At 45.9% G+C, this 12,937-nt stretch overlaps 2 protein-coding genes across 2 annotated transcripts in view; both read left to right on the top strand.

Annotated features, from left to right (window-relative positions):
- Nucleotides 1-2,568: 2,568 nt before the first annotated feature.
- Nucleotides 2,569-12,937, top strand: part of CAPN5 (calpain 5) — a gene marked incomplete at its 5' end in the record, with an annotated part of 38,738 nt that continues 28,369 nt past the window's right edge. The window contains one exon of the mRNA XM_015825476.1: nt 2,569-2,700. Within this exon, the coding sequence (XP_015680962.1) occupies nt 2,569-2,700 (132 nt within the window). The remainder of the gene's footprint in view (nt 2,701-12,937) is intronic.
- OMP (olfactory marker protein) lies at nt 10,423-10,905 on the top strand. Its single transcript, XM_015825475.1, has one exon. It carries the CDS (start codon nt 10,423-10,425, stop codon nt 10,903-10,905), a length of 483 nt encoding a protein of 160 aa, XP_015680961.1.

Consider the following 12,937-nt stretch of genomic DNA (forward strand, 5'->3'; position numbering starts at 1 on the left):
TCCCTAGGTCAGGCCCGCTTGCTGGAAAAGCCATGTCTTGAGGGCGCGGCGGAAAGTAAGGAGATCCGGAATCATCCGGATCTCGGGGGGGAGTTCGTTCCAGAGGGTGGGGGCACCCACAGAGAAGGCCCTCCCCCTGGGGGTCGCCAGCCTACATTGCTTGGCCGACGGCACCCTGAGGAGGCCCGCTCTGTGGGAGTGTACCGGTCTGTGGGAGGGAATCTGTGGCAGAAGGCGGTCTCAGAGGTAACCAGGTCCAATGCCATGGAGCGCTTTAAAGGTGGTAACTAACACCTTAAAGCGCACCCGGAAGACCACTGGTAACCAGTGCAGAATGGAATAGAATAGAATAGAATAGAATAACAGAGTTGGAAGGGACCTTGGAGGTCTTCTAGTCCAACCCACTGCTTAGGCAGAAAACCCTATACCATTTCAGACAAATGGCACTTCTTAAAAACTTCCAGTGTTGGAGCATTCACCGCTTCTGGCAGCAAGTTGTTCCACTGATTAATTGTTCTCACTGTTAGGAAATTCCTCCTTAATTTCAGGTTGCTTCTCTCCTTGATTAGTTTCCATCCGTTGCTTCTTGTCCTGCCTTCAGGGGCTTTGGAGAATAGCTTGACTCCCTCTTCTTTGGGGCAGCCCCTGAGATACTGGAAGACTGCTATCCTGTCACACACCCCCCCATCTGTTTCTTTTTCAGACATGCCTACTCCCCTTAGCAATTCATCCTACAATTTAGGATGACCCCTGATCTTTGTGGCTCTGCTCTACATGCTTGGCTCAAGTTTGCAGGAAGCCCTTTTGAAGGGCTGAATTAGCAAGAGAAGGAAATTTTCGATGACTCACTGCTTTTTGACTGCATCTGGAGAGGTTTGGTAGCCTTCAGTGTCATACTGAAAAGTGGGCTTTCACAACATCCTCTCCCAAATGGGGTGCTGGAGATTTTCCAGACGAGGGGGAAAAAAAATTAGCAATAACTTGAGATTCTGCACGGTTGGTCTCCCAAAGCAGATGTTCTCCGTTCTTGCCAATGCAGACCATGATTTGCAAAGAGAAGAACAAAATTAGGGTGGGTTTTTTTTGTGGTTTTTTTTGCCCTGCAACCTTTCTGGAAAATGATTTATGACAGGACAAGAGGCCACTTGGTGTTGGACAGAAAAGACATTGTTCTCCAGTGCGTCATCGGTCACCAAATTGCAGAACTGCATTCATTTTTGTTCTCCACACACCCGTTCGGCTTTCCTGTATATGTGATAAATAAATTATTCCCTTCCCCCCCCCCCACTGATACAACGATAGAAATTTAGAGGAAGTGGATTTAGCCCAGGGGAGTCTTCAAACCTGGCCCCTTTGATGACTTGTGGACTTCAGCTCCAGGCACAGGGGCCTGGCTGAGGAATTCTGGGAGTTGAAGTCCACAAGTCATCAAAGGGCCAAGTTTGAAGACCCCCTGATTTAGCCCATGAAGATGGTTTTAAAGGGAGGAGGGTCTCTGCTAAGGAGAGGGAGCCTGTTTTTGCAGTGTGCTGAGTCTGGGAAAGAAATGAAAGTCAAAAAAGCTAACGCAATCCTAGGCTGCATCAACAGAGGGATAGAATCAAGATCACGTGAAGGGTTAATACCACTTTACAAGGCCTTGGTAAGGCCACACTTGGAATACGGCACCCAGTTTTGGTCACCACGATGTATAATAGATGTTGAGACTTTAGAAAGAGTACAGAGAAGAGCAACAAAGACGATTAGGGGACTGGAGGCTAAAACATACGAAGAACGGCTGCAGGAATTGGATATGTCCAGTTTAATAAAAAGAAAGACGAGGGCTGACATGATATCAAGGTTCCAATATTTGAAGGCTGCCAGAGAGATGAGGGGGGTCAACCTATTCTCCAAGGCACCTGAGGGCAGGACACGAAGCAACAGATGGNGGACCACATTATTGACCCAGTTGAATTGATTGTTGGAAGAGGACCACATTATTGACCCAGTTGAGTTGGTTGTTGGAAGAGGACCACATTATTGACCCAGCTGAATTGATTGTTGGAAGAGGACCACATTATTGACCCAGTTGAGTTGGTTGTTGGAATGGGACTATATTATTGACCCAGTTGAGTTGGTTGTTGGAACGGGACCATGTCATTGACCCAGTTGAGTTGGTTGTTGGAAAGGGACCATGTCATTGACCTAGTTGTGTTGGTTCTTGGAATGGGACCATGTCATTGACCCAGTTGAGTTGGTTTTTGGAACTGGACCACATCCTTGACTCAGTTAATTTTTTTGTGGGAACAGGGCCACAGTCCAGTCTACTTTGCATGGTTGCTGTTGGGAGGGAGTGTTCAAATTGGAGGAGAGAGGGCTTTTATGTTTCCGTAAGCTAGACCAAAGCCGCGGCACAAACTTCTAGCCATCAAATAAATCCGTAATGCTTCCTTCCCAGAGTCACACACCGAAGATGAAGATTGGGACCAAAATGACCTAAGGCGGTCTTGAACTTCCGCATCCACCTTCTCCCACGCCCACCTCCTGCTTGGCTTCAGTGAGTAACCTGTTTTGCCTCTCTCCCTGCAGGACATCTGTGAGGACCCCCACCTCTTTGTGGATGGGATCAGCTCCCATGACTTACACCAAGGGCAGGTGGGCAACTGCTGGTTCGTGGCCGCCTGCTCAGCGTTGGCGTCCAGAGAGGCTCTGTGGCAGAAGGTAACCATTTTGGAAATTGTCGAAAAAAAGCTTTGGCATAGGTTTGCCACCACGGGTATAGGGTTACGTGCCTGAGAAGGGGGTTGGACTTGATGACCTCCAAGGTCCCTTCCAATTTTATTATTATTATTATTATTATTATTAATTTTCCTAATATTCCTTCCTCCTCCTCCTCTTTTCCCCACAACCACAACCCTGTGAGGTAGGTTGGGCTGAGAGAGAGAGGGACTGGCTTAGAATCAATGAGATGCAAACAAACGAACAAAAAAAAAACCCCAGGCATATTTTATTCCAGGATGCACGTTCTCTCATACTCCATAGATTTGCAAGCAATTTCTTCTCCCCACGGGATGTAATCTTGTGCTCCTTTTCTGATTGGAAAACCTGTTGGGAAAAAAAAAAGATGGGATATTGATAAATGGTTGCGTTGCAGAGTACTTTGCAAGTCATTTGAGGAAAATACACAGGAGACAAAATTCGCTTTATTTTCTTCCTTACCTGAAGGGATGTGCTGCCCTCTAGTGGAGGCTGTGTGAAATTTTTCTTCTGCAAAATGATACTTTGTGGTTTTTGTTTTTTTTATAATATTTTATTGATTTTTCTCATATTACAGTTGAATATTTAAAAAGCAAGCTGATGACTGGGTTGATTAATAGTTCAATAGCGTGCATAAGTCTGTAGTATAAATCTCATGTTGCAACATCAAATATTTCCTCTCTTTTTCCATTAATATCTGCTATCTCATATTGGGCTAGACCAGGGGTAGGCAACCTCGGCTCTTTTATGACTCGTGGACTTCAACTCCCAGAATTCCTGAGCCAGCCATGCTGAGGGGAAAGGGAGAGGTTTCCAAGCTGAGCCATGCTGGCTCAGGAATTCTGGGAGTTGAAGTCCACAAGTCATAAAGAGGCCATGGTTCCCCCATGCTGGCTGAGGAATTCTGGGAGTTGAAGTCCCCAAGTCATGAAGGAGCCATAGTTCCCTCATGCTGGCTGAGGAATTCTGGGAGTTGAAGTCCCCGAGTCATGAAGGAGCCATAGTTCCCTCATGCTGGCTGAGGAATTCTGGGAGTTGAAGTCCACGAGTCATGAAGGAGCCATAGTTCCCCCATGCTGGCTCAGGAATTCTGGGAGTTGAAATCCACGAGTCATGAAGGGTCATAGTTCCCCCATGCTGGCTCAGGAATTCTGGGAGTTGAAGTCCCTGAGTCATAAAGGGGGCCATAGTTCCCCCATGCTGGCTCATTAATTCTGGGAGTTGAAGTCCACAAGTCATGAAGGGTCATAGTTCCCCCATGCTGGCTCAGGAATTCTGGGAGTTGAAGTCCATGAGTCATGAAGGGGCCATAGTTCCCCCATGCTGGCTCAGGAATTCTGGGAGTCGACGTCCATGAGTCATGAAGGGGCCAAAGTTCCCCACATGTTGGCTCAGGAATTCTGGGAGTTGAAGTCCACGAGTCATAAAAGAGCCAAGGTTGCCTACCCCTGGGCTAGTATAATTCTTATTATCAACTAAATAAAAACATCTTTGTTACAGTTATCAATAATTTGTAGTTCTAAATACACTGATGTACAAGTAGCCCTCAACTTATGACCCACAATTTACGAAAGGAAGACAGTTGCTAAGTGAGCTTTGCTCTATTTTATGACCTTTTTTGCCGCGCCGGTTAAGTGAACCACTCCAGTTGTTAAGTCAGTAACACAGTTGTGAAGTGAATCTGGCTTCCCTACGGATTTTGCCTGTCAGAAGGTCGCAAAAGGGGATCACGTGACCCTGGGACGCTGCGACCGTCATAAAGGTGAGTCAGTTACCAAGCGTCCGAATTTTGATCACGTGACCGCGGGGACGCTGCGACGGTCCTAAGTGTGAAAAACGGTCATAAGTGCCATCGTAACTTTGAACGGTCACTAAACGAACGGCTGTACGTTGTTCTTGTGGGGAGGGGGGAACAAGGAGGAGGGAAGAAGTGTTGGATATATTCACTGCCTTGAGTTCTTTGTAAAAAGAACCAAGGCTGGATACAAATTAAAAAATAAATTATTAATTCATAGCCACGGGGCGCTGCAGCCAATCATAAAATGAGGACTGGGTGCCAAGCGCCCAAAATGCAATCACGTGATCGTTGGGGTGCTCGCGTTGGGGGTGTCTAGGTGTGCGTTTGTGTGTGCGTAGCAGTTGTGAGTTCCAGAATGGATCGTAAAATTGGGGGTGGGTGAGGGTTGAAGACTATTGTAACCTAGAATGTTCATGACGTGGCCAGTCGTAAGTCAAGGACTGTCTGTATCTTGCTTCAGACCCCCCTTCTTCTACGTCAGACGTGTCAAACCCAAGGCCCAGGAGCCGGATGCGGCCCGCGACGTGGTTTCATGTGGCCCCCGAAGCCATCCTGGAAACAGTGAGGGAAAGGCCCCCGCTGCCGTGGCCCTGGCCCAGACCGGCCGGGAGCCAATGTACAATTTTGGGGTGGCCATCTATGCTGAAATGCATTCAGTCTTAGCTCCACAAGGCCGTCCGGAAACAGCGAGGGACCGGCCCCTGCCGCATCGCCCCCGCCCCCTGGGTGCATGCTGGGGAGGGGTCACCCTTTGTGAGGAATGGAGAAATGGACCATGCCTTGGCGCTTGCCCCGGTCCCACCCCCTTCTGCCAGAGACCCCCAGATCTGCCCCACTCCTGCCCAGGCCCCCACAGGCACCCTTGACGCCAACGATGTAGAGCTGGCCATGCCCACCCAGTAGGCCACACCCACTTCATCCACGCCCACCCAGTAGGCCGCACCCACCCTGGCCACATACCCCTGCCCCCCCCCGAGGGCAACCGCAATGCTGATGCGGCCCTCAATGAAATTGAGTTTGACACCCCTGCTCTACGTCCTCACAGCCTCCCCGTTTGGTCCTGGGGGATCTTATTCAAGCAGAGGAAGAAGCTCCCCGGCGTCTTATTATTTGACATCTTCCTTCTTCCTCTCTGGACTCCCAAATCTCTTCTGGCTTGTTTGCTCAAGGCGGATTTTTCCATCGTGGCCTTTTGAGCTGAAGGGGAGAAAAAGCACTCGGCTTCTTCCTGGTGCTCGTCGCCCTGAAGGGAGAAGCTTCCAGGGCCTTTATGAAGGTGGATGTTTTGGAAATGGATTGTTGGAACAGGTGGACCTCGACTTACGACAGTTCGTTTAGTGGCCATTCAAGGTTACACTGAGCAGGGGGTTGGACTAGAAGACCTCCAAGGTCCCTTCCAAGTCTGCTATTCTGTTCTATTTCTATTCTATTCTTTCTATTCTATTTTCTATTTTCTATTCTCAATAAAGATTCTATTCTATTCTATTTTCTATTCTATTCTATTCTTCTATTTTCTAATTTCTATTTTCTATTTTCTATTCTATTCTCAATAAAGATTCTATTCTATTCTCTTTTCTAGTCTATTCTCTATTCTATTTTCTAATTTCTATTTTCTATTCTATTTTATTTTATTTTCTATTTTCTATTCTATTCTCAATAAAGATTCTATTCTATTCTATACTATTTTCTATTCTATTCTATTTTATTTTCTATTCTATTCTACTCTATTCTATTTTCTATTCCCATCACCATCTTCATCTATTCTATTCTATTCTATTCTGTTCTAGTCTATTTTCTATTTTCTATTGTATTCTATTCTCAATAAAAATTCTATTCTATTCTATTTTCTATTCTATTTTCTGTTCTATTCTATTTTCTATTCTATTCTATTCTCTATTCTATTCTTTTCTAATTTCTATTCTATTCTTCTTCTATTTTCTATTTTCTATTCTACTCTAGTCTATTCTATTTTCTGTTCCCATCACCATCCTCATCTATTCTATTCTGTTCTATTCTATTCTATTCTATTTTCTATTTTCTTTTCTATTTTCTATTCTATTCTATTCTCAATAAAGATTCTATTCTATTCTATTCTATTTTCTGTTCTATTCTATTCTATTTTCTATTCTATTCTCTATTCTATTCTTCTATTTTCTATTCTGTTCTATTCTACTCTGTTCCATTCCGTTCCATTCCATGACCATTTTTCACACTTACAATCCTCGCAGCACGGTCACCTGATCCAAATTCGGACCCTTGGCAATTGACTTTATGACAGGGTGTCCGTGTCACGGGATCCCCTTTTGTGACCTTCTCACAGGCAAAATCAATGGGGGAACCAGATTTATTTAACAACTGTGGGGAGAACAGTTGTAAAATGGGGCAAAGCTCCCTGAACAACTGTCTCGCTTAGCAACAGAAATTCTAGGCTCAATTGTGGTCCTACGTTGAGGACTTCTGTATTTCGAGAAACTGGTACTATTGGTTGAAATGGAGAGAGAGGCTGTCGACTTGTTATTATCGCCGGACCTGACGCAAATCAGAGGCCATCTTCGTTGTAAATTCGTTGTAAATTTTTGGTCCCTTTTAATTGGTTTCCCCGTTTTCCCTTTTATGTTAGTTTGGATTTTAATGTTGGACTTTGACATTTAATCAAGATATATAAAGAGGGAAAAAAGAGGTGGGAATTCTTACACCAATTCTTATCTGAAGTCTCTGTACAGCCCTGAATAACATCAGCTGAACAAGCACTAAAAAAAGTCTAACTATGTCTTCAAAGTTGCTGAGATTGAGAAATACTGCTTTAATGCACAGGTAGTCCTTGATTTATGACCACAGTTGATTCCAACATTCTGTTGCTGAGCACTTCTGTGGTTAGGTGAGTTTTGCCCCATTTTATGACCTTGCTCGCCACAGTTGTTAAGTGAATCACTGCGATTGCTAAGTTAATAACACAATTATTCACCTAATGGCTTTCCCCACTGACTTTGTCTGGAGTTGCAAATGTGAAAGCACCACCTGGCACGCTGCAACCACAATTGTACGTGGGGGGGGGGGACTGGCTGCAAGTCGCTTTTTTCAGTGCTGTTGTAATTTCAAACGGTCACTAAACGAACGGTTGCAAATTGAGGAACACCCTATGGTCAAAACGGTCATAAATAATCAAATTCCAGAGCTTCTGCGTTTCCTAAATATATCAGGGAAGGTTGACTAGATGCCACCAACTTGCCCACGGACTAGCTTGTCCGGCCACATCCATTGTGTGCAATTGCAACTTAGAAGGAGTTGTTGTGCTGCTACAGCTGTGTTGTCATCCTCCGTTGCCAGAGGATCTCCAGAGAACCTCTTAATGAATGAAATTCGGAAGGTGGCACACCGAGGGATTTTCATCTTTCCATGATCGTATTCGCCAAGGGCTGTCTCACGTGCCCTCCATTCATGAGATGATAATAATAATAAAGTTGGAAGGGATCTTGGAGGTCTTCTAGTCCAACCCCCTGCTCAGGCAGGAAACCCTATACCGTTTCAGACAAATGGCTGTCCAGTCTCTTCTTAAAAAATTCTTAAGTGTGATTGTGTGTTTGGGTATGTTAGCAACATCCTTCAGTATCTGCCACCACTTCTGTGGTGTTAGAGCATTCGCAGCTTCTGGAGGCAGGTAGTTCCACTGGTTAATTGTTCTCACTGTCAGGAAGTTTCTCCTTAGTTCCAGGTTGCTTCTCTCCTTGACGAGTTTCTATCAGTTGCTTCTTAATAATAATAATAAAGTTGGAAGGGACCTTGGAGGTCATCTAGTCCAACCCCCTGCTCAGGCAGGAAACCCTGTACCATTTCAGACAAATGGCTGTCCAGTCTCTTCTTAAAAACCTCCAGTGTTGGAGCACCCACAACTTCTGGAGGCAGGTTGTTCCACTGGTTAATGGTTCTCACTGTCAGGAAGTTTCTCCTTAGTTCTAGGTTGCTTCTCTCCTTGATTAGTTCCCATCCGTTGCTTCTTGTCCTGCCTTCAGGTGCTTTGGAGAATAGCTTGACTCCCTCTTCTTTGGGGCAGCCCCTCAGATACTAGAACATTGGCTATCATGTCCCCCCTCGTCCTTCTCTTCATTAAACTAGACATACCCAATCCCAGCAACCATTCCTTGTGTGTTTTAGCCTCCAGTCCAATCCTGACCCCCATTTATTTGGCAAACCGAAAGCGGTTTTTTTGCCAGCCACCGGTCAAATCCCTGGGTGGAATTGCGAGTGCTTTTTTTTCTATAAACCCTTTTTAAATCCTGCAATAGTCTGGAACCAGAATCATTTGGCAGGCGGCCTGGGTTCAGTCACCACTAAGAAAAATATTTGCAATTACCTTTCTAAAAAGCTTTCTTCTTCTTCTTTCTCTCGCCCTTTGACAACAGGGCTGGTTGGGAAGTATGGGAGTTGAATTTTAGCCAATCTTGAGAGTGCCAGCTCGCTTGGATGGCTCTTCCAAGTATCTTCTTTTGCCATTCAGACACAACCACCTTTTTCTCCATCCCTGGATGGTTTGCAACACAGTCCTAGCTTACATTAACAGAGGGATAGAATCAAGATCAGGTGAAGTATTAATACCACTTTACAATGCCTTGGTAAGGCCACACTTGGAATCCTGCACCCAGTTTTGGTCGCCACGATGTAAAAAAGATGTTGAGACTCTAGAAAGAGTACAGAGAAGAGCAACAAAGATGATTAGGGGACTGGAGGCTAAAGCATATAAGGAACGGTTGCTGGAATTGGGTATGTCTAGTTTAATGAAGAGAAGGACGAGGGGGGACATGATAGCAGTGTTCCAGTATCTCAGGGGCTGCCCCAAAGAAGAGGGAGTCAAGCTATTCTCCAAAGCGCCTGAAGGCAGGACAAGAAGCAATGGGTGGAAACTGATCAAGGAGAGAAGCAACCTAGAACTAAGGAGAAACTTCCTGACAGTTAGAACAATTAACCAGTGGAACAACCTGCCTCCAGAAGCAGTGAATGCTCCAACACTGGAAGTTTTTAAGAGGAGACTGGACAGCCATTTGTCTGAAATGGTGTAGGGTTCCTGCCTGAGCAGGGGGTTGGACTAGAAGACCTCCAAGGTCCCTTCCAACTTTATTATTATTATTATTATTATTATTATTATTATTATTATTATTATTATTATCATCATCATCATCATCATCATCATCATCATCATCATCATCACCATCATCATCAAGGAGAGAAGCAACCTGGAAATAAGGAGAAACTTCCTGACAGTTAGAACAATTAATCAGTGGAACAACCTGCCTCCAGAAGTTGTAGGGGCTTCATCATTGGAGGATTTTAAGAAGAGATTGGACCACCATTTGTCTGGAATGGTATAGGGTCTCCTGCTTGAGCAAGGGGTTGGACTGGAAGATCTCTAAGGTCCCTTCCAACTCAGTTATACTGTTATTCTGAAAGGCTTGCCTCCAGAAGTTGTGGATGCTCCATCCCTGGAGGTTTTTCAAGAAGAGATTGGACAACCATTTGTCTGGGATGGTACGGGGTCTCCTGCCCAAGCAGGGGGTTGGACTAGAGGACCTCCAAGGTCCCTTTCCAGCTCTGTTATTCTGTTAAACCTGTCCCTACTTGGGAACGGTTGTTAAGCCAGGTTGTTAGGGCTGCCGACATCAAGAGACTTAGCCCAGGGGACGATCCTGCCATCGACGAACGGTTTGTCCCTCCCTGGAAAATGAGACACCCAGAGGAAACCCCCTCGGGCACCTTGCTTCCCCGGGCCACGTTGCTTAGCATCACTGGGGTACCAGCAGGTGAGCGAAGACGCAGAAGCAGATTTCCTTCTGCCTGCCAGACACCTCTTGGTCGCTCTCGAAACCGTGCAGAATCTCCCCAAAGAAAGAAGAACGATGAGTTCCGAGGCAGCTGAACTGGAGATGCACTTGGTCCAGGATGCCCAGCTGACCGAGATCATGCGGATCCGCGGGAAGAGCCTCCAGCAGAAGAACGAAAAACCTCAAGACGGCGAGAAGCTCCTCCAGGACCACGAGTTTGTCTTCCGACTGGACTTCTCGCGTCAGCACGGTCTCCGTTTCCTACGCTGGAAAGTGGTCCTGGATCGGCCGGGCCAGGCCACCATCATCGGGACGTCTCAACACTGGACACCGGACTTGACCCACCTCATGCGAAGGCAGCTCTTGGAACCGGTGGGGGTGTTTTGGAAGACGCCGGAGGCGCCCGATGTGATAGAGTGCAACGAAGCCGATGCGCTGGAGTTTGGAGAGAGGTTGGTGGAGCTGGCCAAAATCCGGAAGGCGATGTATTTCCTAATAGCCTTCGCCGACGGTCTTGAGCCGACTCACCTGAAATGCTCCGTGATCTTCAGAATCTGAATCCTGTCCCAGCTCTCCTCGGTGGCTTTTTCTTCCCCTGAAATATTCTTCTTTGCTTCCTTCTGTTTTGGGCTCTGCAGCTCCAGCGGTGACTTAGTTTTGAACCAGATGGGGTGCCCTTTTGAAATGCAGCATTAAGTTCTCCTGGACCTTCCTTGTCCTTGAGCCTCACCTGATGCCGAGGTCAGCTCTAAGGAGGGACTTAAGAAACACCACCTCCCTCACTAGGTTGAGGAATCTGCTGTTTTGGAACTTGGAAAAGGCTTTTTCTTCCAGAAGTTTTTATTTCAAAAAAAAATCGATTTATAGGCCGTTCCATCTCACCGTCGCCTCTCCCAACAGAAACCGAGCTGGCTTGCGCGGAAGGTGTTTTGCGCCCCTCTTTGAAAATTTGGAGCGTTTCCCCTGCACTCAAGGCCTCCAGAAAAAGGGAATCGCCCGGTGGATTGTCTCAGAAGCCTACCTAGCAGGGCTGGATGTGAAGAAAACAGGCACATCTTGATTGCTATTCCTTTGATCCCATTCATTGCAATTATTTGCACGGTTCTCATTGCCTAAATCCAGGCTCCTGGTCATTTAAAACTTCTTTTTTTCTTTCTTTCTTTCAAAGTAAGCCCTAACTTTTCACGGATGCCGAGAAAAACATGGGTTTTTCTGAATCAAAAGCTTCCCTAACTTACTTTGTTTTCTCCAGCGCGATCAACCCACCATCAATTAGAGCATGTCAAGCATGCAAGTATTAAACAAGGGCCCTCTTCCCCCCCCCCCCTTCTTCGTAATTTTGCAAAAAAATAGCACCATTTCCTAAACTGGGAACTGAAGATCAGAGGTAACAGCTTGACGTCCTGGTAGATCAATAGCTGGATTTGGATCTGAACTTCAGGATCTCGGGATCACTTCCATCCCCCTAGCTTGCTTTTCCAGGAAAACAACAAGATTTGCCACCTCCCCAAAGGAGTGCCTTGCTATGCAGGGAATTAAATTCCTTTAAATGAAAAGCAGTGATTTTTTTTTCTTTCTTTGTGCAAATCTGAGGTTTGAAAGAAGCTTTTAAAACTTTTTTCCGCTTGATTGACGGAGTAGAATGAAAAGCTCGACACAACACGTTTGCTGGATTGGAGAAATGTTTTTGCCTGGAGACACCCAAAATTGGCTGGTTTGCTTGAAGCCACTTTGCATACAGAATAGAGAATAACAGAGCTGGAAGGGAGCTTGCAGGTTTTCTAGTCCTAGTAATTACGTGAAGTATTAGTACTGCTTTATAAAGCCTTAGGTAAGACCCCATCTGGAATACTGGATCCAGTTTTGGTCACCCCCATTGCGGAAAAGATGTTGAGACTTTGGGAAAAGCCCAGAGAAGAGCAACCGGGATGATTAAGGGCTTGGAGACTAAAACATACGAAGAACGGTTGCAGGAATTGGGTATGTCTAGTTTCATGAAAAGAAGGACTAGCAATATTCCAGTATCTGAGGGGCTGCCCCAAAGAAGAGGGAGTCAAGCTATTCTCCAAGGCACCTGAAGGCAGGAGAAGAAGCAACGGATGGAAACGAATCAAGGAGAGAAGCAACCTGGAATTAACTTCCTGACAGTGAGGACAATTAACCAGTGGAACAGCTTGCCACCAGAAATTGTGGGTGCTTCATCACTGGAGGTTTTAAAGAAGAGATTGGACAATCATTTGTCCGGAATGGCATAGAGTCTCCTGCTTGAGCAGGGGGTTGGACTAGAAGACCTCTAAGGTCCCTTCCAGCTCTATTCTGATTGATTGATTGATTGATAGTTCAACCCCCTAGGAGATAATGTTCTTTTTGTTGTTGTTGTTTTGCCCCTCTGAGCTTGTCCAAGTGCTCAAGACTTTTGATAACTCTTCCTTCTCACCCAAGCTTTGGGGAGCCCTTCCAGATGGAGGATCATGAAGTGGAACTGAATGCTGGAATCCATTGGAGTTATCCAAGGACTTTGTTTGTTGGAGGGCCTTTCTCCTTAGGAGCAAGTTTTGAAGTCCCAGCACATGATGATGTTAGCTCGTTG

Source organism: Protobothrops mucrosquamatus, unplaced genomic scaffold, assembly GCF_001527695.2.
Source record: "Protobothrops mucrosquamatus isolate PMUCROS unplaced genomic scaffold, P.Mucros_1.0 scaffold2650, whole genome shotgun sequence".
Taxonomy (NCBI): domain Eukaryota; kingdom Metazoa; phylum Chordata; class Lepidosauria; order Squamata; family Viperidae; genus Protobothrops; species Protobothrops mucrosquamatus.